General features: G+C 37.4%; 1 protein-coding gene across 2 annotated transcripts in view; it reads left to right on the top strand.

Moving 5' to 3' along the window:
* The window catches only part of capzb (capping actin protein of muscle Z-line subunit beta), a 115,704-nt gene that overhangs the window by 76,207 nt on the left and 13,168 nt on the right, over nt 1-26,329 (top strand). For both annotated transcript variants that reach the window (XM_073031881.1, XM_073031880.1), the window contains exons 4-6: nt 4,787-4,900; nt 12,282-12,423; nt 15,950-16,066. In XM_073031881.1, the coding sequence (XP_072887982.1) occupies nt 4,787-4,900; nt 12,282-12,423; nt 15,950-16,066 (373 nt within the window). The remainder of the gene's footprint in view (nt 1-4,786; nt 4,901-12,281; nt 12,424-15,949; nt 16,067-26,329) is intronic.

Raw genomic sequence — 26,329 nt, 5'->3', positions numbered from 1 at the left:
TCCCAACGATTTGTAAGTGTCAAAGACCTCTTTAGATATTAATAGTATCTTTTCTTAAACTCTGATATTTATATACAATATAAATGTGCCAGTTAACTTAAAATCTGGGGCACGATCTAGTTTCTAAAACAAATACATTTGGGACTTCAGATTTCTCACATTGTTTTCTTCTGAGATTTACACATGCTTTCTTCCCTGCATTTCTCTTTTAAATGAAATCCTTATGAGGAAACTGGTGCCAGCTACACAGTTTGAAGTCGTTAGCTTTAGCAAAGAAACATTCTCTGTGGGGGAAAAGTAATGTTCCATCTAGTCATTGACTAAGGCCATGTGGCTTTTTGTTGCACACATAAAATGTGGTTTAACTTGTTAACTAGTATGGGGATTTTAAAAAGTACATTATCTGTTTGCAAAAATGCTTTCTTGGGGGCAAATCCTTGAGCCACGTGTTCAAGAATATCTCCCGATAAATATTGTACTGCTTAAAAATACATGGATACATTCCAGGAAATAGGCATCTCTTCCATTTTGGCAGCATCTTTGGGTGATGGAGATTTGAAATGGTGGGTTTCTGCAACTACAGTTTAATAAGCCTTTTTAAAAGCCAGACAATAAGTGCACCAGAAAGCCATGTGGTGCAAGCCATTCAGTTTTGAGCAAGGAAAGCAAAATGCCAGTTACAAATGCATTCATTCTGCAGAGAGAAATAAAAAAGTAGAAAACTGAACAAAAAGCACTGTCTTCAACATTTCATTTTCTAGGTTAAACATGCATTCTGTTGTTTACATGTGTTAATTCTGTTTTTGAGCTCAACTAAGGCAAATGGACATTATTGTGACGTGGCCTTCATATAGTTTGTTTTTCCCTTGAGTTGGTTTGGTTGTAGTTATTGAATGCGGAATGCTTGGCATCTATAGTTACCATGGCTCCTGATAATTTTGCTACATATGCCTGCCTAATATGCTGGGACTTTGAAGGTCACATGTTCTTAATCTGAAATGACATTTACCAGAATCACCTGTCATTAAATTTTAATACTTGTTGTGAAATTTGTGGTGTTTGGAGCCACTAATGTTTCCTAAATGGCTTCAGTGAGTACTTTTTGAATAAAAATGTGTTCATGTAGGAATACTAAAATATAAAACCTGAATTTTATTAAATAATTTTAATTCAGTATTAAATCTGTAATGACTACTGTACAAGATATTTTGATAGGATGATAGCTAAAGCTTCTGGCAATGTTGTTCATAATTATCTGGTGTATGTACACACCTGCCTCAGGCTCTTCCTATTCTACTCTCATTGTGGTCACTATCAAAACAATCTTGGACTTCTCCTTCCAGTGGTCAGAAAAATAATTCTGGGAATCAATGAAGTGCTTTTAGTAAAAATTTTCATGCTTAGAGATTAACATCATGTTGACTAACTGACTTATTGAATTTGCCCACTGAAAACCATGGTATGTAGCAGTTAGTGCAATACTATTACAGCTCAGGGTGTCAGAGTTCAGTTCCGGCACCATCTATAAAGTGTTTGTACGTTCTCCCCATCACTTTGTGTGTTTCCTCCTGGTGCTCTGGTTTCCTCCTGTAGTCCAAAGATGTATTAGTTAATATGTTAATTGGTCCTTGTAAATTGTCCTGTAATTAGGCTAGTGTTAATATAGGTGGCTTGCTGGGCTGGAAGGGCCTGTTCTGCACTGTTTCACCAAATAAATAAATAGAATGTTTTTTGATAACTTGAAAGATTTAATACCAACAATTGATGAAAATAATTTGATTACAATAAAGCTGTGCATGCTGGGGAGAAAATATAATGCATAGTGACTGACAGGGCTGTGACTTGGGGGTGGGGGAGTGTAATTTCTCCTGTATTGTGATTAATTAGCCATAGATTGATTAGATTTCAGATTCTCCAACCAGGGCTTTTGAAGAATTTTCTAAAGCACTATAAAATTACTTTGAAATGCAATGACTGTCACATAGATAGTAAACAGTAACTCATTAATGGTGATGGGATGAAAATTTATATTTTGGCATTTGTTGAAGGACAAATATTGCCCTGGATCTAGAGAACTTCCAGTGTTCTTCATACAATTTGTGGGGCTATCTTAAGGTTCCCCAGAGTGGGTCCATCTTACCTGCTACATTATTCTTCTGTGGTTTTATAAAAGAGCCCAAATTTTATGTTTACTCTTGGAATTGTCCAATGTATTTGTGAGTACTGCTGAATTTAAAAGGACTATGAAAATAGAAAAAAAGATTGAATTTGTCCATTTTCAATAACTTTGAAATCTCTTGTTTATGACAAATGAGCCAGGATGTTGCAACTTGCTTAAGGAGTTAGCCACCAGAAGGTGAAGAGAGATTTTCCAGTGTGCATCATTTTAAAGTTGTACAGTAGGTAGCAAATTAAAAATATGAATGTGGATGATGCTGTTTCAATCAACTGATACATCTCATCTATATGAAGATTGAAAATTGGGTTGATTAAAACATTAGTAAGGAAATCTCAATTTTAAACTACACATTGTGCTGCAAGACTGTTCATGTTCTGTGCCATCCTTGTTCAGAGACATTGAAATTAATTTTTAAAGCATTTAATATTCTTTTATCCAGTCTTAATATCTGAAACAAATATGGAGATCCAATGAAAGAAGTGATGTTATATTTTTCTTTGAAGCCAAAGAAAGTATTGATGCTCAACAGTCTTGGACAGCAGGGTTAACAAATTAAGTTAATCAGCGTCTTTAAATTGTGCTTTGTGCTTGAGATTGCTGTGCAAACCCTTTACTTGCTGCCATTGGTAACATCTGTGTTTAATATTTTGTCCTTTTCATTCTGTATTGTATCATATAAATAAACAAGCTTTTATGCCACGTAAACATGTGTGAACTCTGCCAATTTTCTTTCCAGTGCGACTTCTTTTAAAGCAATGTTTGTGTTTGAATATGCCTGCAATATTTTCTTTAGAAATTATTCATTTTTAAATATCACATTTAAAATATCATAATAATGCATTTTTCACAATTGGAAGTGTGCTGTGACAGAATTGTATGGATCAAATAACTTTAAATATGAGAAATACCATATAGAGGGACATTTTGTTGAGGTATCAAAAGAAGAGAATAAAGTTTGAGACAGCTTCAGTGACAAACAAATCTTAATTAGAAAGGCAAATGATTGTTGGAATTTGCAAGATCATCTGCTCAATATTTTGGTTCAAGAAAAACTTTTTAAGTATTGGTGGGAGTGAAGCTGGTAAATGCAGAGCGTTTGTTCAGAGTATTGCAGGAAGATGGTTGCTCTGTACACTTTAATCAAACAACTGAGAGATCAGGCAATTTAAATTATTTGGGGAAAAAGCAAAAAAGGGTTAAAGTGAAGAATAGATTAGAAGAATATATCATGCAAAATAAGGACCAAAGCAAAAAATAATGAAAATATTATTTTGGAACCATTGACAAGACTACCTGGATGCAGTTTAAGCCCAAATGTGAATCGCTTTGATGACTTGACCATTCAGAAAGCAGAAAATATTGCACTGCTAACTTTTAAGTAATTTGATAAACTTAAGTATAGATATAGGTCAGTGCTCTACATCACTCTTAATATATTTGTTGTGGCACTTTGCAAAAACTATATCACATTCTTTTAAAGTATAAGTGGAACAGAATTGTTAGTTTGGCCATGGCACTTATGACAAATTCTTGGAAAGATGGCATGTAGTATCATGGCTCTCTTTCTGCCTCTTCATTAGTGAAGAGGTTAGTGACTGAACACCAGTTAATTAAGGTAAAGGGGTGATTTTCCCCTTGAGATTCATGCAATTTATTTCAATTTAAAATAAGAAAATGTAGTGTACAACATTTATTATCAATCGTTAATTCGAGCCTCAGCCGAGGCAGTGTGTGTGTCCTTGAGCAAGGCACTTAACCACACACTGCTCCTGCACGTTTATAGCCCAGTGGTGGCGGTTGGTGCAGTATGGACAAGACAATAAACTGTTACTGAGTATAAAAATACTCAGATATACAGTAAATGTGTAGTAAGATATAAACGCAAATATGCCCCAACTTTAAAAAAAGACATTAAAATGTTGAAGTACCTAAAAAGAAATGATATTAGATAATAAATCAAAAGTATTAAATGTATAATACCTACTAGCAGTGATGGCTTTTTAAAGTCAGGAAGTGCAGCAGTGTAAATAAAGGTGGGTAAAAAGGTAGCCACTTGACACAAGTCCTTCAGAAACTGATTGCCATCTTAATGTACACAATGATCACCTCCTCAAAGTACTCGTGTATAGCTATATTTAAAAAAAATTGAGATGGCGCTTACCTCACAAGTAAGTAGATTTATAAATCAAATAATCTGATGATAAGATTTAAATGTAGTGGTCATCTTACTTTAACACAACTGCAACTAAATATATTCTCAGCAGTTTTTCCATAGTTGAAATGCCTGCAAAATAATTCATTGATGTAAAATTATTGATGGCTAGGAACCAAGTTATTATCTGGATAATAATTTTAATTTTCAGGAAAGCACTTGAATCTATTTAAATCGTGATTCACAAAAAGAAATCTAGAAAAATCTAGATCCTAGGAAACCAACTCAAGAATGATACTTATTACCAAAATAGGTAGCCTACTGTAAAACTCGCCCTGTGCAGTGAAACAGCATGCATTGAATAGTACAGTTTGCATTCTGAAGTAAACCAGTTTATGACATTAGACTTTGTAATGGCTGCCTGTTTCTGATTGCATGGCTGTCTTTTTTTTTAGGTCACCTTGGAGTAATAAATATGATCCCCCTCTGGATGATGGTGCCATGCCATCAGCTCGTCTGCGGAAATTGGAAGTTGAAGCCAACAAAGCATTTGATCAGTACAGAGACCTGTAAGCCTAGTGGTCTAATATATTTTTTTGTACTATTCGTAGATGTGATTTAAAATGTAGATTGATTATTTTAAATCTTCCAGGCTTTTTAAATATCTCGTTGTGAAATTAAAGTTATTTGAGCTGTCTACTTAAAGTTAAAATAACTTTGATTCTTAACTTCAAATAGTCTCCTGAAATTAGAGTGACTTAAGACTGGCTGCTTAAGTCTTCATAACATCCAGATTTTCTATTAAATACAAAAAATCTGCAGTGGAATGCGAAGTTGTAATTCTAACAGGCTGCAACAAGCCTCAGTGAAATCAGTTATTGATATCAGTTGTATGATGATGCTGCCTTGCTGATTTTACCAAAAGATATAAAACACTAAAGCTACACAAATATTACTTTTATTTGGCCAGAAAAGAAAATATCAAATATGACCTCAAAATTACACAAAAATGTGATAATACAGCTTGTTTATTTCTCCACTGATCTGTTGGAAATTGGATTGCTTCCATTCAACACACACAATGCCAGAGGAACTCAGTAGACCAGGCAGTATGTACAGTCGATGTTTTGGGCTGAGACCCTTCAGCAGGACTCCATTCTTCATTCATTCATTTAAGATGGAAACCAAGTTTATACATTTTTCAGCATAAGGCCAACCTTCTGCTGCTTGAAGCCCTTGAATATTTCTGGCAGTGCTCTCATGAGAGGATTTGGATGTAATGCTTATGGGCATAATGATGTCCATTTTGGATCATGCTTTAGAGGTGATGGTGTCCCCTTAATGCTGTTGCTCTGTTCTTATGTTGTGGTCTACTATCTCACTTGGTAATCTCACAGATCAATCTAAGATTTTATGAATGATTCAATTATACAATTATACAAGAGAAATATGAATATTCCTTTTCTTGGGGGTGTAAAAAACGCCACACGTCAAGAATACCACATTGAGATAAAAAAGATTTAAAAAGTAGGACTGATTTATTAGTGACAGGGGTTTGAAGAGCAGTCTAATATAGGGTCAAGCCAAAAATTAAAATCTCCACCCACTAAGGAATACCGATTCAAATCAGGCAGAAAAGAGAAAAAACTTTCAAAGAACAAGGAGTCATCTGTATTTGGAGCATATACATTCGCAAATATGCTTAGTTTATTCTCAAGACTACCCGAAACAATAACGAAGCACCCATTTGTATCAGAAGTTACATTATGTTGAATAAAGGATACATTCTGATCAAACAGGATAGAAACGCCTCTCGATCTAGATTGAGAGGGTGAGTGAAAATGTATACCCTTCCATCCTTTGAAAGAATGTGAAATATCATCTTTACGAATATAGGTTTCTTGGAGAAAGATTATACGAGTTTTAAGTTTCCGGATATAAGAGAAAATCTTATTTCGTTTAACAGGGTTATTTAGACCTTTCACATTAAAACTGAGTATATTAATAAAAGAATCCATCAAGTATCCTTTAGTAATGTATAAAAGATAATCACAGACATGTAGATAGTGAATAAATAAAACAGTAAAATCATCCAATCAGCTTTATGGAAGAACCCATTTCCCCCCTCCCTCCCCCCAAAGAGAGAAATCAGCCAAGGGAGGCTGAAGACTAATTCTAACATTCCCAACCCAAAACTCCGGTGGCTCCAGAAAATATATATGATTCAATTATACAATTATCCATCGAGACTACCATCACCACAGCAGTAATTTTCAAGTCACTCTCAGACTATAGCAAACATTATTTCAGCACTATCATAGCAGATTCTGTCTTCCTCCACACAATGTTGGAGGAACTCACCAGGCCAGGGAGCATATATGGAAAAGAATACAGTCGAGGTTTCGGGCTGAGACCCTTCAGCAGGTCCGAAACATAATCTGTACTCTTTTCCATAGATGCTGCCTGGCCTGCTGAGTTCCTCCAGCGTATTGTGTATGTTGCTTGGATTTCCAGCATATGCGAGTTTCTCTTGTCTGTCTTCCTCCACCTCTCCAAGAACTGTTGTGACACTTAACTCTACTCCACAGCATCATCAGAGATTGGGGCTGAGAGGAAAATTGGATCAGCCATGATGAAATGGCGGAGCAGACTCGATGGGCCACATGGCCTAATTCTGCTCCTATATCTTATAGTCTTACAACAGCACCTCGTATGGCATCGCAATAGCATAACCCTTATTCAACATCTTGAATTCTTAGTAAACGTTTAGTGGATGTTAATGCAAGACATCCAGCCTTCCTTGGTGATTTAATGGTATGGTTGCCCACAAAAATGTCTGGTTAGCGGATGTGATCCAAGATATCCATGTGTGATGCTGGGGGAAAGGGTGAGCATTGTCTGGAGGCGGTTAGAATCTCTTACAGGAATGGGAGGGCAGCTGGGGATTTATTAATGTGGTTATTCTGTTAGTAATGCCTTTTGAAAACTGATGAAACATTGTTAATAACTATTACTTGTGGCAATAATTTTTTCACTTGTCATTGCAATCTATCAAAATCCTGTTTGAATTTAGCATGTGCCTTTTAATTATTAGAATTGTGATTGCAGTAAAATTGTAGCAAGTGTTACTTCTGACCTTGTGATAGAGCTGTTCTGTTTTAATGTAACATCCAGGAAAAATATCACAATTAATGTTAATCTCTTTGTTACTGCTGAATATCAATGCACAACATTATTAGGGTGCGTGTACTGTTTACGAACTGAAGCAAGCTAGTAAAGATTTTTTGTAGTCATTGAATGTTCAACTGCTAGCAAGCTTTCTTCAGAAAAAAAAATAATAGAATTTAAAATGTAAATAGCTATCCAGGGGGTAGTTGAATCAAACTTAAACTGATCTGTGTCGGCAAAGGAATTGCAAATTAAGTAAGAACAGACTTTGTGTCGTCTAATATATATATATATATATTTTGCATATTTTACAAGGAATGAGGCTAGTCTGTAAAAGCTGAAAATTGCTCTGCCCTGTGGTAGAATTTTTTTTGTATTAGAGTAAATTTGAGGGTGGGGGGAGGGGAGGGATTGGCAAAACATAATGTTTGACAAAATGCCACTATCATGTTGAAGAATATTATACATTTAAAATGTGCTGTAATCTGCCAGCATTTTCCCAGTGTTTAATGCATAACAGATTGTAACAAATCTCTGCAAACTTGCATTTATTTTATGCCTTATTCTTCAAACAACGGTTGTATAAATGAAGTGTTCATAAAATGTTAAATTGATCTTGTAGGCCCATTATTTTACTAACTTAAAATAGAGGCAGGGTGAAGCATTGTCAGCATATTACACCACATTGGATTGTAACTTTTTTGTACCATAATTTTATATATGTGTGTGTGCCGTTGCCTGCATAGATGTGCATGAGTTAGAACTGTTATGTTTTTAAAGTTAATTTATTCTCTGGTTATCGATATGACTAGCAAGACCAGTTTTGTGCACTGTTCCTGGTTGCCTGTGAAAATGTGGTGATGAACTATATTCTTGAACTCGTACAGCTCGTATAGTGAACTTCTACACACTGTTAGATGAGGATCCAGGATCTTAAATAGGCTGACGTCATAATAGTATGACTTATCAGTGTTCCTTCCTTTCTTATTTATATCTTCACACTCTGAAAGTAATTTCCAAGTCACTGCATTGAATCCTTGGCTATATCAGGCTGTGATGCAGCCAGTCAATATATTCTCCACCACACCAAACTTCTGAAGAAGTAGAGGCACTGCCATGTCTCTACTTCATAATTGCACGTGCATGCTGGGCCCAGGACAGGTTCCCCAAAATGATAACACTGGGGAATTTAAAGCTTCCGACCCTCTCCACCTCTGATCCTCTAATGACTGGCTCATGGGCTTATGGTTTCCTCCTCCTGAAGTCAATAATCAGCTCTACTTCCTTATCAGGTAGCAAAGCTTCAGTATGACATGTAAAACTTTGACAAACTGCTATAGATGTGTGATGGAGAGGCAGCATCACAGCCTGGTATGGAAACATCAATGCCCTTGAATAGAGAATCCTTCAAAAGGTAGTGGATATGACCCAGTCCATCATTGGCAAAGCACTCCTCATCATTGAGCACATCTGCATGAAGTGTTGTCACAGGAAAGCAGTATCCATCTTCTGGGATCCCCACCACCCAGGAAGAAAGAAAAGGGGGAGGAGCAGCAGAGGGAGATGATGGGCAGGCATGGGGATAAGGCGAGAGAGGGAAAAAGGGATGAGGAATGGTGAAGAGGAGGGGCATTACTAGAAGTTCGAGAAATCAACGTTCATACCATCAGGTTGGAGGCTGTCCAGAGGGGATATAAGGTGTTGTTCCTCCAACCTGAGTGTCGCCTCATTGTGACAGTAGAAAAGGTCATGGATTGACATATCGGAGTGGGAATGGGAAGAGGAATTAAAATGGGGGCGACTGGGAGATGGGGCTGCTTCTGGTGGACAGAGCGTAAGTGCTCAGCAAAGCATTCTCCCAATCCATACCAGGTCTCGACGATATACAAGAGGCCTTACCAGACACAGTATTTGACCCCAACACACTCACAGGTGAAGTGTCATCTCACCTGGAAGGACTGTTTGGGACCTGATTGGTGGTGAGAGAGGGGCAAGAGTAGCACTTGTTCCGTTTGCAAGGATAAGTGCCAGGAGGGACTTCAGTGGAGAGGGATGAATGGACAAGAGAGTCACGTAGGCAGCAATCCCTGTGGAAAGCAAAAAGTGGGATTGAGGGAAAGATGTACTTGGTGGTGGGATGCTGGTGGAGATGGTGGGCCCCAAATGGTCCTTCCAGGTGAGGCAATACTTCACCTGTGAGTCTGTTGGGGTCATGTACTGTGTCCGGTGCTTCCTGTGGGCTCCTGTATATTGGTGAGACCCTCCAATCTAATAGTGTAAACATTGATTTCTTTAACTTCTGGTAATGCCTCCCCACTCATCATTCCCCTTTTCCCTCTCTCACCGTATCTCCTTGCCTGCCCATTGCCTCCCTCTGGTGCTGCTCTCCCCCTTTCTTTCTTCCATGGCCTTCTCTCCTCTCCTATTAGATTCCCCCTTCTCCAGCCCCGTATCTCTTTCACCAATCAACTTCCCAGCTCTTTACTTCACACCTCCCCCACCCAGCTTCACCTATCACCTGTTGTTTCTCCCTCTCCTCCCCTCACCTTTTTAATTTACTCCTCATCTTTTTTTCTCCTGACTTGCTGAGTTCCTCCAGCATTTTGTATGTGTTGCTTGGATTTCCAGCATCTGCAGGTTTTCTGTTGTTTACAATTCTACATTTCCATTAGAAGGGCAAAACATCTTTAAACACAAATTGCAAGCTTTATTGATCAGAAATTGACATAGAGTTACCTGGATCAGCATGATGACCGCTTTAAACCAATGATTAAAGACTTGAATGAGTGGTGAGGTTTAGGGCTTTGGCAGCTGCAGGCATTGAAAACGGGCCTTAAATAGACAATATACACAAACATCTGCAGATGCTGGAAATGTTGAGCAGCATACACAAAGTACTGGAAGAACTCAACAAGTCAGGAAGCATCGATCGAGGTTTTTTTTTGATATTTTGGGCGATGAAGGTTAGTCCAGATGAAGGGCCAAAATCTCGGCCCAAAGTGTCAACTGTTTATTCCCTCCATTGACAATCTCTTGCTGAGGTCCTGCAGCACCTAGTGGCTTGAGGCAAAGCTTTTAAATTGACAATTAATCGAGATGTCAAATGCAATTTTTTTTCCTGAATCTAGTTTGCTTTATTTCATATAAAGGAAGGAAAATTCATTGAGAGAGTTATATTTAACAAGTTGTGAAACTCAGATCAGTGGATTAGATATTCTTGCCATTGACAGCTTCTGTATAATTGATTTTGATTTTTAATTTCTGAACTCTTCTTATTTCCATTACAAGCACCACATTGGTCTGGTTATGTTATTGACTGAATGCTACACATAAATGGCTGTTTATCTCCCATAAGCTAAAGTCCACATTCATTTTGATATATGTCAATGCAACATTTTGTAGCTATTTTGCACTTTTTTGGCAATTTTTATATTGGCTATCTTGTGAAAGGTTAGTGAGCCTTTCAGATATCCTATGACATTAATTAAATATAATGGTGTATACTTCAAAATTTAACTAGTAGTGTGTTCATTCATAAAAGTCCATTAAATCTTAGGATTTAGTTTAGAAGCTTTCCTTTAGATTCAGATTCACTACCAAAAGCTGAACTTGCTTACCCTATGAACTAGATGGTATTTTGTCTGATGGCCAAATAAATTAGTGAGACTAGCAATCAAACAAAGACCCCTGGTTCCTGTACTCCAATTTACTGGAATATATCACAGCATCAAATTGAAGGGTATTCACTTCATTCGATTCTGGTTTTGTATACAAATTCACAGACATGTTTGTGTAACTTTAAAAAGGTAAATGAGCTTATCATCAAGTATGTAATTTATGTTCACAAGCTTTTGTTCCTTTTCAAATTGCAAAATAACACAGATGTCTTAATTGCACTAAACCTCCATGTAAAATTGACCTTTGAAAACTGTCAGCCTTTGATTGGTTTCATGCCCCTAACAGCCTTTAATTGACTGCTTTTAAGATGTGTGACTGCTGAGATGCATTTATAAATTTCTTTGAAGATTTTCCAGAAAAATAACTGAAAGTACAGTTCTTCAAAACATCTTTTTGGTGTGAGACATTCGCATGATTGAATATGGCATCTGTTTCTATGTATTATAGCCATTAAACATGGGCTCTAAACAGTCTCATCAGTTAAATGTAATAGAATGGAATGCTTCTGCCCTTACAAATATTTACAAAGATCTCTGAGGCATGTTCCCATTCAAGGACAAAGGACATTTCAATTATGGAGGCAATCCAATTAACACTTATACATTATTATGAACACATCAAAGCATTATAATCAATGTTACCACTTCAGAATGATCTTGTATGTACTAAGCCACATGCATTATCTGTAATCTTCATAATCATCCATTAGTACTCAGTGTACCATGGATAAAAAATATTGTCACATACTGCATTATCTTAATAACTGTAAAATCAAATTTTTGAGCATTTGTGATGTTGGAGAATATAACCATGTTTCATGTGATGATTCACACTTGCAGCATACAATTGTCCTCCCTTTGGATGCTGAATTACCTACTATGCATTTATTTGATTATATTTATTAATATTATTGAGTTCAAAAACAACAAACAAATCTTTCTTTGAAACTCCTGGTAAACAAACAATTCTGAAAGTGGGACATGGAAATGTGCTAAATTTATGCACTTGGCTGATCAAAATGAGGTTTAAAATAATATTTAACAAGAGTTTGTGCTCTCACTGAAGCTCTAAAATCAACATGTCATTTCTAAATTTCTCTGGCAGATATTTTGAAGGAGGAGTTTCTTCTGTCTACCTCTGGGACTTGGACCATGGATTTGCTGGTGTGATACTGATCAAGAAAGCTGGTGATGGATCAAAAAAGATCAAGGGCTGCTGGGACTCCATTCATGTCGTGGAAGTTCAGGTGGAGTCTTGTTGGGAATTTCTAGGGTGCTGTTTAATAGTGATTTAGTGTGCAAAGTTGGCTGGCAGGTACAACAGGTTATTAAGAAGGCAAACAGAATGCTGGCCTTCATTGCTGGAGGGATTGAATTCAAGAGCAGGGAGATCATGCTGCAACTATACAGGGTACTGGTGAGGCCGCACCTAGAGTACTATGTGCAGTTCTGGTCTCCGTACTTGAGGAAGGCTATACTGAGGCAGTGCAGAGGAGGTTCACCAGGTTGATTCGAGGGATGAAGGGGTTAACCTATGAGGTGAGATTAAGTCCCCTGGGACTATACTCTGTGGAGTTCAGAAAAATGAGAGGTAATCTTATAGAAACATACAACATTTTGAAAGGGATAGATAAAATAGAAGTAGTAAAGTTGTTTCCATTGGTAGGTGAGACTAGAACTAGGGGACATTGCCTCAAGATTCAGGGGAGAGGATTTAGGACGGAGAAGAGGAGAAACTTTTCCCCAGAGAGTGGTGAATCTGTGGAATTCTCTGCCCAGGGAAGCAGTTGAGGCTTCACTAAATATATTTAAGATCAGTTAAATAGGTTTTTACATAGTAAGGGAATTGGGTTATGGGGAAAAGGCAGTCAGATGGAGCTGAGTTTCCGGACAGATCAGCCATGATCTTATTGAATGGCGGGGCAGGCTCAATCGGCTGGATGGCCTACTCCTGCTCCTATTTCTTATGTTCTTAAGTTCTTACGTAAAATATTTTAAGATAACTCACTACATTGCTGCAAACTCAAAAATGCTCTATAATTCAAGGCTCCAAGTGTATTCCTGCAGCACAGAAACAGGCCCTTTGGCCCACTTCGTCTATACCAAACTGCTATTCTGCCTAGTTCCATTGACCTGTACATGGGCCATTGCTTTCCATACCCTCCCAATTGTGTACTTATCCAAATTTCTGTTCAATATTGCAATGGAACCTGTATCCACTACTTCTGCTGCCAGCTCATTCCGCATTTACACAACCATCTGAGTGAAGAATTTCTCCCTCAGGTTCCTCTTAACCATTTCACCTTTCACCCTTAACCTGTGACCTCTAGTTCTAGTCTCGCCCAACTCATTTTCTTATTTTTAGTGATTTAATTTGAGTATGCTTGCAACCCTGGGTGTTCAAGAAACACTGGAACAGTGAAATCATGTGTAAGAATTAAACAATATTATTATTGATTTTGACATGCTGTCACTGGTGTAACATGGTGATGTCATGTCAAAAACAATGCTAAACCTCAGAAACAATGATCAGTCATCCACTGCTTTGAGATCTTCTGTGCAAATGAAGGACAATTTTCTCCCCTTTTGGAACATGATCAAAATCCTTCCCACCTCATTATTCTCTGGTCTCCCATTGGGCAGAAGATGCAAAAGCTTCAGTGCCACTGTTTTAGGACTCTTGAACTGACTTCTTAAATGTGATAATGAACTCTTGATCCCTGTCATACCCCTTGCACTTTGTCTATGTTCGCTGCACTTTCTCTGTAACTGTGACACTACATTCTGCATTCTGTTATTACTCTTCCTTTTGTAATATCTCAATGCACTTGTAAATGGAATGATGTGTCGGGGTGCCAGACAAACAAGCTTCTCACCATATCTTAGTGCATGTTATAGCTGCCATCTAATTTTCATCACTCTGCTATAATACATTTTATTTTTGAAGTGCCACTCTAACTCGTGAAGTAATAACATCTTATTAAAAAGAAGAGTAGTCGGTACTTTATGAATACTGATTGATTATGGATCTGTTAAATGTATTGTTCCAGTAGCTATCCAAATGACAGTTCATGGTCATTGAAAATGCATACCGTAGCTGGAGTTCTGCTCACTGCCTGGACATTATGTTTTTTTAAAAAAATCGTACCAAAAAAATTAATGGAAACCTATCCAAAGTTGGATATTTTGCTTTGTGAAATATTATTAAGTGGTCATTTTCCTAATTAGGAATCCATACAAACAAAAAATCATAATATTTACATGAATAAATTTAATAATGAAGTTCACACCTGCAATGGATTTGTTATCTTTGCACACCATCATAATTAATTGTGAGTAATAGCAACATAAAGTCCCAGTGTATCTAGTTCAGGGGTTCTCAACCTTTTTTGTGCCATGGACCAATAACATTAAGCAAGATGTCCATGGACCCCAGGTTGGGAACCCTAATTTAGTTCCTTTGAAACTTTTCAATACAAAGTTACTGATCTGCAGCTATCTTTAGAAGAAGTATAGGGTAAAATATGCCAAAAATAGCTTTGAGAGTAAAGAAACAAAAAGAACAGAAACAGTGAACTGACACACAATTCCCATGAAATGATTTATGTTGCATAGAAATAGAAGTACTATTCAGTTCTTCAAGCCTGTGCAATTAAGTTGTGGTTGATCTGTACCTTGGCTCCACCTTTCTGTCATTCATTAATTAATGACATTAATTAATCCTTTGTTCCTCTAATTTGGATTTTATTTTTAGTGCTAGCTTTTAAATTAACCTTGCACCCATTCTTTTGCAAAGAGTATTTTAAATTTCTAATACCTAGATGTGGGGAAAAATTGCAACTTCATTCTCAATTAGTGTGGCTTTAATTTTAACATTTTGTAGTTTTTTTTTCTTGAGGTTGTTTCTTTGTAACTCTAATACTAGGTTTTTCTTTCATTTTAAATACCTAGACCATCATTCAAGGAAATACAAACTAGGTTTATACAACCTGTCCTTGCAGATTAATCCTTTAAGTCTTTGCAGCAGTGTGGTGTTTCAGTGCATCCTTCCTGAAGTTAGTCCATAAACTGAATATGTATTCTATTTAGGATTTCTCCACAATGTTACTATTGATATAAGTTATCCTCCAAGGTAACATCCAATATTTGTAGTATTCTTTTTATTATCCTTGGATCTTGTCCACCAATTTATAGTTATATGTGTACCTTCTATTTTCCTATAGTTACAAATTTCTCCCAATGAATTTCTACTTTTCTTTCTTTGATACTCCTCAATTTGTCAGTATTACCCAGTCAAGTAGCTTCATTGTCACTTTGTAACTGAATTATTCAAGCTGTACAATTTACTGTTTCCTAACTTGAGTTATTTCCTGATTTGGATGCACCATTCACTTCCTACAAGTCAAGTGTAATTTCTATATGATTGGGTAAGATGCAAACAAAGCTAGTGAAAAGTCATTGGCACATCCCTTAATTTCATTTATGTACCAATATGCAATTTTATATTCCACTTTATATCATAGCATAACCATAGACACTTAGACATAAAGGAGAAGACAAATTCTTTGCTAGAACAATTAAAACCCAACTTGATTTCTTCTAGATCAAGTATGACTCTGCTTTTTTTCATTTTCATCTTCGATGATACAGTTGTCATTCATTCTGCAACAAAGCATCATGCACTCTGAAGAATTCTTAAAATGTGTATGTATGAATAAAATTAGGGTTTTTTTTGTTTTGTATTTTTCAATGATTTTGTAATGCATTTTCTAGGAGAAATCAAGTGGACGTACTGCTCACTACAAGCTGACCTCCACAGTTATGCTTTGGCTACAAACAAACAAGACTGGCTCTGGCACTATGAACCTTGGTGGCAGTCTGACCAGACAGGTATTGTGATATGCTTGTATTTATAGAATAACACTTCTACTGTTCTAAACAGAAAAGTCTGCGGTTCTAAGAGCAGGTCTAAAGCTTGGTGATCTTGTAGTGAGTGATTAATCTCCTGACAGCCCAAAGCTATCTGTGGGGCACGAGTCAAGAATGGAATGGAACAGTCTCCTTTTGCCTAAGTTAATGTAGCTCCAAAATTTCACAAGGAGGTTGACCCAACCAGCCTACTTGATTGGCACCCCATCGACCACCTCCACATCACTTCACTGACATTCACTTGAAATGTGTACCATGTACGAAATGCAAGTACATCCCTTTAGAACAAAGATGAGGAGGAACTTATTTAGCTGGAAAGTGGTGGATATGTAGAATTCATTGCAGGAGAGTGGAGTTGAGAGGGATGATAAATCAGCCATGTTAGAATATTGGAGCAGACTCAATAGGCTAGTTCTGCTCCTATGTATTGTCTTATGCACAAATTTGCTTCGGCTACCATAACGGAATCTCCTTTACCACTAAATAGGGCAAGTGTAGAAGGTACATAGAAACACAACATGCAGATTCCCCTTCAAACCACACACCATCTTGATTTTGACTAGGGAGTCAAAGAGCTATGTGTGATTCTGTAAGACTTTAAAGTAAGTGAATACATTTTGTGGAAATATAACTTTTTGATGGTCAATGGCAGCTTTATCATCAAAGTTGAAAACAGTGGTCAACCTACATTAATTGCCTATGTATATTCAATCTACCACTTTTGCCATCAGGATCTGTTGTGTCTGACTTGGAAGAAGGAAGTTAATTGTATATAGAAGGAACACAAAAAAATGTATGCAAGTATTATGTCAATAATTTACCATGCTGCCAAGTTGTTAGATTAATGGGTCTAATCAGTGATTTTTCCTTCAAGGCTTAATTATCACTTTTCAATTAGGTCTAGTGTAGAAGATAAACAGTTACATGCTTTGAAGAGAGGATTTTCCCAGGCATAGCCAAGGTTATTCACTGTACCTCCTTGAGTGGCTGAGTGACAGAGGCCAGGAATGCAAAGACAAAAGTGGTTACACACTAAAGTTTACCTGCTGCAATGCCTTGAAGACCAGAAAAAGAAATTCTCAAGTAGTTATGAACAGCGAGATTCACAGAAACTTGAATCCATCTCCATTTAATAAAGTGCAGCCATTCAGCCCACTGTTCTCATGTTGACTCTTTGAAAGAGTTGATCAGTTAGTCCCTTTGCTACATACACATTTCCCTATTCAAATTGATTTAACTTTCACCACTCTTTCAGCAGTAAAATTACAGATCAGAGCATGTTGCATAAAAATTCTTGTTCCCACAACTGTCTTTGCTTCACTTGCGAGTGATTTTTATATCAAATCTTCTGATTGTTGACATTCTTGCAGGGGACACTGTTTGAAAGAATGAAGTGATCATCATGCTTTTAAACCCCACCAGTGAATGTTCCTTCAGCCTTTCTAAGCCTAGGTGGAACCAGCTCAGTTTCATCCATCTTTTCCCTTAACTAGAATCTTGAACTTTGGTTCTATTCTAATGCAACTTTGCTATCTCTCAAAATCTTTGATACCTTTCTTGAAGTCAGACACAATGGATCCATCTCATGCCTCATGCACTTCCCCATTCCCCCTTCAATCATTTCCAGTGCTAATCCCATGGCCACAGAATGAGCTACAGACTTTCTTAATGTGGTTCTCACAAAATCTGTATTAATGTGCCAGTGAATGCTAGTTCTCAGTTGTTGGTTCCTAAAGCCCTATGCCTGGCCTTCTGACAGTTTGGTGCTTTTAAGTTTCTCTGATTAGAAATATTTAAAGGATTAAAATGATTAAAAATCTCTTATTATGTTTTCCTAATAACATGTTGAAGTAATATAAATGTTAGATACCTAAATTGTTACTGCAAAATAATGTTATGAAATAACTTAACAGTGCCTCTACATCTTCCATCCAAGTCCAGAAACTGATTCAGATAATTGGGGTTGTTCTACATGTGCCACCAATATGAATGTAGCTGAGGGTTCAAATATTAATCATATACAGCCTTTTAGCTCAGTATAACTGAGCTCTGCTCCTGAACTCAGCAGCAGACACATTACCATCTGGCCTCTGTGATATTCCTAACTTTGATACCAAAGTGCACAGGTGTGGAAGTCAGGAATGCACTGACCTGAAAAATGCACCTCATTTATAGCTCTCTAACAAAGCACCATTAAAAGGCAAGTACTTTTGGTCCAATGCTTATACCAGGCCAAACCAGTAATTTTCTGAAGATATAGGAAAACTTTTTTTTTTAACAATAGATTTAAAAGCCTTACCAGTAAGTTCCTGTATGGTTAAGTGTTGTTTGTGAATAATTTTTTTTGGTAACTCATGATGAATTGACTGGAAGCAGAGATTTTGGTAGTTTTAGTTTATAAGATTGGAAACTAATTTTTTTATTAATTCAGAGATGTCCATATTTTCTGGTTACCTCTTTAACAGAAGAAAACTCTATTAAATATAATTGAATACTGAACAGTTAAATTATAATTTTTAAAATGTAAGTAGAACCCTGAGTGGTGTGAATATTTGATAGAAATAAAGAATAAACACTCAATTCTTTTTTTCAAAAAATGAAGCCAAGGAGCATAATTACTGCCAAATTGTGAATCTTGCCAACAAAAACAGTGTTTAGTGAGAATAGATGTTTTTGTACTGCGTGCTGTCAGCCTTTTGGAGACTAGCTTTCCATTTAGGCACCTTGGCTTCTGCTTTTAATTTGTGTACAGAGTATATATAATGGATATGTAAGATGTATTAAGGTTGCCTTTAAGTATTACTGTAGAAGCTATGAAAGGTAATCATGTAATGAACTAATGGGATAGCACTGACTCAGCTTATCCGCCACCAGTACACGTGGTTTAAGTGTTATCAGGTTTCATCCCAGAGAGAGTGCTGGAGTTGCCTTTTCTGGGGAAAGATCTCTTTTTGGTAGTTGAATAAATAACAAGATGAAGCATCAGAAAAATTGATTAGTCTTTCAGAGATCAACACTCATTCCCGGTGAGAACCAACAGAAGGCAAATAAAAATCTATAGGGAGAGAAAAGATTAAATATGAAGGGGAGCAAGCCAGAAATATCAAAGATGATATAAAAAGTTATTTCAAATATGTAAAGAGTAAAAGAGGTGAGTGGATATTGGACTGCTGGAAAATGGCATTGGAGAGGTAGTAGTGGGGTCAAAGAAATGGCAGGTGAACTTAAGTATTTTGCGTCAGTCTTCCCCGTGGAAGACACTAGCAGTATGCCAGAAATTCAAGAATGTCAGGCAGAAGTGACTGTAACTGTTATTACTAAGGAGAAGGTGGGTAAGTCACCTGAAGCAGATGCAGCCCGGCGCTCTGAAAGAGGTAGCTAAAGAGATTGTGGAGGCAGCAATAATGATCCTTCAAGAATCACTAAATTCTGAAATGGTTCTGGAAGACTGAAAAATTGCAAATGTCATTCCACTCTTTAAGAAGAGAAGGAGGTAGAAGAAAGGAAATTATAGGCAGTAAGTCTGACTTGAGTAGTTGGGAAAATGTTGGAGTCCATTATTAAAGATAAGACTTTGGGGTACTTGGAGCACATGACATGTGTTATGTATATCAATGTGCTTTACACCCTGAAGAAACGTCTCATTTCAACATACATTATATGGTTATATACATTATGTTCAGTATGTAGTTAAATGTCAATAAACTTCACTTGCCACTTGATAAGGTAGGCCAAAGTCAGCATGGCTTCCTTCAAGGGAACTCTTGCCCAATATATCTGTTGGAATTCTTTGAGGAAATTAGAGGCAGGATAGACAAAGGAGACTTGGTGGATGTTGTGTACTTGGATTTTCAGAAGGTCTTTGACAAGGTGTTGCACTCGAGGCTGCTTAACAAGTTAAGCATGGTAGCATGGATAAAAAATTGGCTGATTGGCAGGAGGCAGAGAGTCACAACAAAGGGGGCTTACTCTGGCTGGCTGCCTGTGACAAGTGGTGTTCTGCAGGCATCTGGTTTCAGTCCACTGCTTTTTGCGTTATATGTTAACATTTCAGAATTGATGGCTTTGTGGCCTAGTTTGAAGATGATATAAATATTGGAGGGGCAGGTAGTGTTGAGTAAGCAGGGAGTCTGCAGAAAGATTTGAACAGGTTGGGAGCATGAGCAGAGAAGTGCCAGTTGGAATGTAGTGTAGGGTAGTGTATAGTCATGCACTGTAGTAGAAGAAATAAAGGTGTAGATTATTTTCTAAGTGGGTGGGAGTTTGTGTAGGATTCACTAAAGGTTACCGTGCTGATTGAGTTGGTGGTGAGGAAGCCAAATGCAATAGTAGCATTCATTTTGAGAGGGTTAAGAGGAAGGATGTGATGCTGAGGCTTTATAAGGCCTTGGTCAGACCAGATTTGGAATATTCTGAGCAGTTTTGGGTCCCCTAAGAATAGATGTGCAGGTATTGGAGAGGGCGCAGATGAGGTTCACAGGAATGATTCCAGGAATGAAAGGGTTAAAACATGGTGTGTTTAATGGTTCTGGGCCAGTACTCACTAAAGTTTAGAAGAAGGAGGGGGTTCTCATTGAAACCTATCAAATATTGAAAAGTCTAGAGAGAGTGGATGTGAAGAGGATGTTTCGTATAGTGGTTGAGTCTAGTACAAGAGGGCATGGGCTCAGAATAGAGAAACATCCATTTGGAACAGAGATGAGAAGGAATTTCTTAGTCAGAGGTTGGTGAATCTGTGGAATTCATTGCCACAGACAGCTGTGGAGGCTAAAAGTCTTTAGGGATATTTAAGGCAGAAGTTGCTAGGTTCTTGGTTAGGGCATCAAATGTTACAGGTAGAGGGCAGGAGAATAGGGTTGAGAGGATTAGTAATGATGGACTGGCAGAAGACTTGATGGGCTGAGTGGCCTGATTCTGTCATGTTCTGAGGGGCACTGTGTCTGCTGCAGCAAATGCACAAGAAACTTGATTCTAGGCCAAAAAAACATAAAGAAGCCTGACCAGCAATGTAAACAGTGGCATCGCTTACACCGTTATCAGAGAAGGCATGTGTACTTCCCATTTTTATAACTTGCTGTCTAAAATGACTTCTGTATGAGATCCATGGCATCTAGCAATATAGCTGTTTTCATCCGATTGATAAAACTCACAGTCAACAAGTAACCACTGATTTTAAGTTACTTAAGGTTTGGTAAAGGAGAAATAATAAATGGATCAAACTGAAATCACAAGATTATTTTATTTTGCACTCATACTGAGGAATTGGGATTCATTACTCAAAATGTGTTTCTCATGTTCATTGAAGTTTGGTAATTTTGATTTATTGTTCAGTTAATTGCAGTTACATATGAAACATGTATTCATCAGTTTTCATAGTGAGAACAGTATATGAGGTCTTAAAAAATTTCCTGTCAAATTGGTGATTCTGTATTGAATGCATGTGGGAATACTGCAACAGTCCATTCTGCAGCTTCCCAATTTCTGAATTTAACTGCCTATATGCAGGTGCCATGTGCTGCTGAATAGCAACAAGGTTGATTGTTTTGCTGTCACTATCACTGCAAATTTTGGGCTAATAGTCATTTTTTGTTTATATTACTTATTGGAGGATCAGAGGTGAAGAAAGTCAGCAACTTTAAATTCATTGGTGTTATTATTTCTGAGGACCTGTCCTGGGCCCAGCACATAAGTGCAATTACAAAGAAAGCACGGTGACACCTCTGCCTCCTTTGGAGTTTACAAAGATGGAGCGTGGCATCCAAAACTTTGACGAGTGAAGATTATATTGACTGGCTGCACCACAGCCTGGTATGGAAACACCAATACCCTTGAATGGAAGCAGCACAAAATGTAGTGGATGTGGTCCAGTCCATCCTCACTACTGAGCACATCTACACAAAATGCTGTCGCAGGAAAGGAGCATCCATCATTAGGGGCCCCCACCACTCTCGCTGCTGCCATCAGGAAGAAGGTAACAGGAGTCTCAGGACTCGCCACCACCAGGTTCAAGAACAGTTATTACCCCTCAACAATCAGGCTCTTGAATCAAAAGGGATAACTTCATTCAACTTCACTTGCCCTTTGTTGAAATGTTCCCACTTTCAAAGACTCTTCATCTCATGTTCTCGATATTTATTGCTTATTTATTTATTATTATTTCTTTTTGTATCTGATCAGTTTGTTGCCTTTTGAACACTGGCTTAACACCCAAGTTGGTGGGGTCTTTCATTGATTCTATTATTTTATAGCTTTATAGAGTTTGTCCGCAAAATAGTGAACCTCAGAGTTGTATGTGCTGTCATATATATACTTTGATAATAAATTTACTTTGAACTTTGATAGTTGAGGACTGCCTGATCCAGTGGATATCATATAAATGATTGAAGTTCCATAGAATGAGGCAGAATTAGGTCAAGACAATAGAAGGAGTAGAAATTCCCATCAGTGGGAGCAGTAGGTAAAGACATATTAGTTTGACTATTCCAATGAAAGTTCATTGACCTGAAATGTTTGATCTGTTTTTCTCGCTGTAGATAATACCTGACTTGCTGTGTATCTCCAGCATGTTCTGCTTTGATTTTTGATCTAATGACTATTGCAGAGGCATTGTTATACAGTGATCAGGTTTGAGGTTAATGATTCCAGAATGAATGACTTACTGTACAAAAGACAGACAAAATAGAAAAGTGCTATGGAAAATAGAAGTGCACATGGGAGAGCAAGAGTGAGGCTTAAACTTGGACAAGAGTACAGGAGGACTCAATATAAACAGAGATCATAGGAAGCATGACGTATGATGTGATTTACATGGTTCATTTGAAGATTGTGTGTAGGATGAATTCTTAGAATCGTTTGAGACAGTTTTCTGGAAAAATAACTTAAATCTATCTTAAAACTTTATGCAATGAAGCAGTTAATTATTAAACACCTAATCAGATTTCCTCTTGGGAAAGGTGATCACTATAATCAAAGACTGTATGAGTTCAATCAAAACTGATATTTAACATAGTCAATTATGTGGGCTTAACTCTCAATATCCCAATCATGAAATGAATAAGTAATAGCTCAATCTCATCGAAAGCTGGCTTAGAGTGTGGACACTAACTTTTCAATCTTCTGGGTGCTACCAGTGAACACTTGCAATCTGCTCCAAGTTCATGGTTTACAATTCATATCATAAATATGGATGAGTGCTTTGCATGTGATACTGTGCAATACAAATGTGAATTGTAAAGAATAGTGAAAAGAGAGTTTTACTCACATACAATGTAGATGATGCAGTTAATCTTGGTTATCATCATTTGTCTCTGGTCCGAGAGCCCTGATCTTACCTAATCTGAAAATCAGTGTCATCTGCACCAGTCACGTGAAAACTTACTATTTTTGTAATGAAGTGATTGGAATATTGGGTCTGCTGTAGAGGTCAAAATTTTAAACTAATCAGACTGATTTTAAGACCATAAGACAAAGGAGTAGTAGTTGGCCATTCGGCTCATCAAGTCTGCTCCACCATTTTATCATGAGTTGGTCAATTTTCCCATTTAGTCCCACTCCCCCGCCTTCTCACCATAACCTTTGATGCTCTGGCTATTCAGATACCTATCATTCTCTGCCTTAAATACACCCAATGACTTGGCCTCCACTACCACCCATGGCAACAAATTCCACAGATTCTCCACCCTCTGGCTAAAAAAATTTCTTCACATCTCTGTTCTGAATGGGCGCCCTTCAATCCTTAAGTCATGCCCTCTTGTACTAGACTCTCCCACTATGGGGAAACAACTTTGCCACATCCACTCTGTCCATGCCTTTCAACATTCAAAATGTTTCTATGAGGTCCCCCCAATTCTTCTAAACTCCAAGGAGTACAGTCCAAGAGTGGTCAAACGTTCCTCATATGTTAGCCCTCTCATTCCCAGAATCATTCTAGTGAATATTCTCTGAACCCTCTCCAATGTCAGCACATCCTTTCTTAAATAAGGAGCCCAAAACTGCACACAGTACTCCAAGTGAGGTCCTACCAATGCCTTGTAGAGCCTCAACATCACATCCCTGCTCCTATACTCTATTCCTCTAGAAATGAATGCCAACATTACATTCGCCGCCTTCACCACTGACTCAACCTGGAGTTTAATCGTAAGGGTATCCTACACGAGGACTCCCAAGTCCCCTTGTATCTCAGAACTTTGAATTCTCTCCCCATTTAACTAATAGTCTGCCCGTTTATTTCTTCTACCAAAGTGCATGACCATACACTTTCCAACATTGTATTTCATTTGTCGCTTCTTTGCCCATTCTCCCAATCTATCCAAGTCTCTCTGCAGACTCTCTGTTTCCTCAGCAATACCGGCCCCTCCACCTATCTTTGTATCATTAGCAAACTTCGCCACAAAGCCATCTATTCCATAATCCAAATAGTTGTTATACAACGTAAAAAGAAGCGGCCCCAACACGGACCCCTGTGGAACACCGCTGGTAACCAGCAGCCAACCAGAATGGGATCCCTTTATTCCCACTCTCTGTTTCCTGCCAATCAGCCAACGCTCTATCCACGTATGTAACTTTCCATGGGCTCTTATCTTGTTTAGCAGCCTTCTGTGTGGCACCTTGTCAAAGGCCTTCTGAAAATCCAAATACACAATTAATAATGTCTTCAGAATTTTTTTAGGATGTATAAGCAATTGGCAATGATTTCCCAGACTGGTTAAGTTTTGTTTTCTATCCAGCTTTGTAGGTAAATTGGTGATAGTTATTTTTGATTTGATAATGAGCATGCTGAAACAAGGGGAATGAAAGAGTTTGAAATTCTACTTTGGCAGATGACGGTGAACTGGGATCCAACCTCATTATACAAATTCCTGTGTTAACGAATCCCTGAAAGACTTGGAAGATATGTGACATTATTTGAAAATGTCCCCTAGATTTCTTGTACATTATTTACTCTCAAAACAAATCCACTCATCTTTAAATCAGTTTGTTTTCTGATCATTTAGTTCATTGATGTTTTTGTAGTCTGAGCATAAATCGGTTTTATTTCCCTGTCTGATAATACTGATTACCCTTCAAAACGGATTTCATTGGATGAACAGGAGATATCCACAGATCTGAAAAGTACTACATAAATGTTCCCTCTTGTCACTAACTTTTTCTTTCTTCTCTCATTTTAAAAATAAATAATTGATGTTGATTGGATGCATGCACAAATTTAAAAATTGAGGCATAACTTTGAATAGAAACTTCCTAAAATGGGTTTCCCACTCCTTTACAAATGAGGTTTTTAATTGAGAATTTTTCTCATCTGTTTTTTTCTAGTTAATTTGTTCACAGACGTATGTTAGAAAGTACAGAATAATGCCTTGATGGGAACAGGAAGTTTCTAAAAGACACATGTAGCTTAAAGCAAATGAGCGAAACTATACAGCTGGAGTTCATTCTGAGAAACACAAAGGCATACTCTTTGAATTCAGGAGTAAAAAGGGAATGTATTTCTGAGATGATGGGAGGTAACAAGCTGTAGAGGGAAGTTTTGGATGTCCATGTGCATCATTAGAAGTTGATAGTAAAAAATTTTTTAAAATTTTAAATCGACACATTATGGGTTAATGGGGCACAAAAGAGGTTGTGATGCTTATGTTCTACATAATCTTCATCTGCATTAATTAGAACATCATATTTCACTTTGGACACTGACCTAGAGAGAAGAAGTATTTTTTGTGGGGGGTTGTATTTATCAGAATTATGCCAGAGACAAAGGGTTAAATTATGAAGCCATAGAGCATAACTTGACCTATATTCCTTTTAATTAAACATTTGATGGGTGATCTAGCTGAAGGGGATACCAAAAATATTTCCTCCTCTTGCGGAATCCAGAACAAAACTCAGTCTTAAAATTGGATCTAGGTCATTTAGAAGTGAAATCACACAGTTATTTTCTTTCAAAAGATGAAATCTGGATCTCTGCCCTTCAAAAGGCTAGATGTATTTCAAGATTGACAATATCTCATATCAAAAAGAAGATCATATTGAATAAAGACAGAAATAAGCTTAGATATGGATTATCCATGATTTAATTGAATTGCAGTAGAGGCTCATGATAAATTACCTATTTTGTTCCTATATTTCTAAAAGTGACAATTTTCAGGGACATAAGCAATCCTTCTAGATGATTATTTCTGTGCATCACCTCCAACCTATCATTTTCAGTGCTAGCAATGTGGCCTCCTC

The sequence above is a fragment of the Hemitrygon akajei genome, chromosome 29, assembly GCF_048418815.1.
Source record: "Hemitrygon akajei chromosome 29, sHemAka1.3, whole genome shotgun sequence".
In the NCBI taxonomy this organism is placed as follows: domain Eukaryota; kingdom Metazoa; phylum Chordata; class Chondrichthyes; order Myliobatiformes; family Dasyatidae; genus Hemitrygon; species Hemitrygon akajei.
This window is presented reverse-complemented; position numbering and strand designations above follow the sequence as displayed.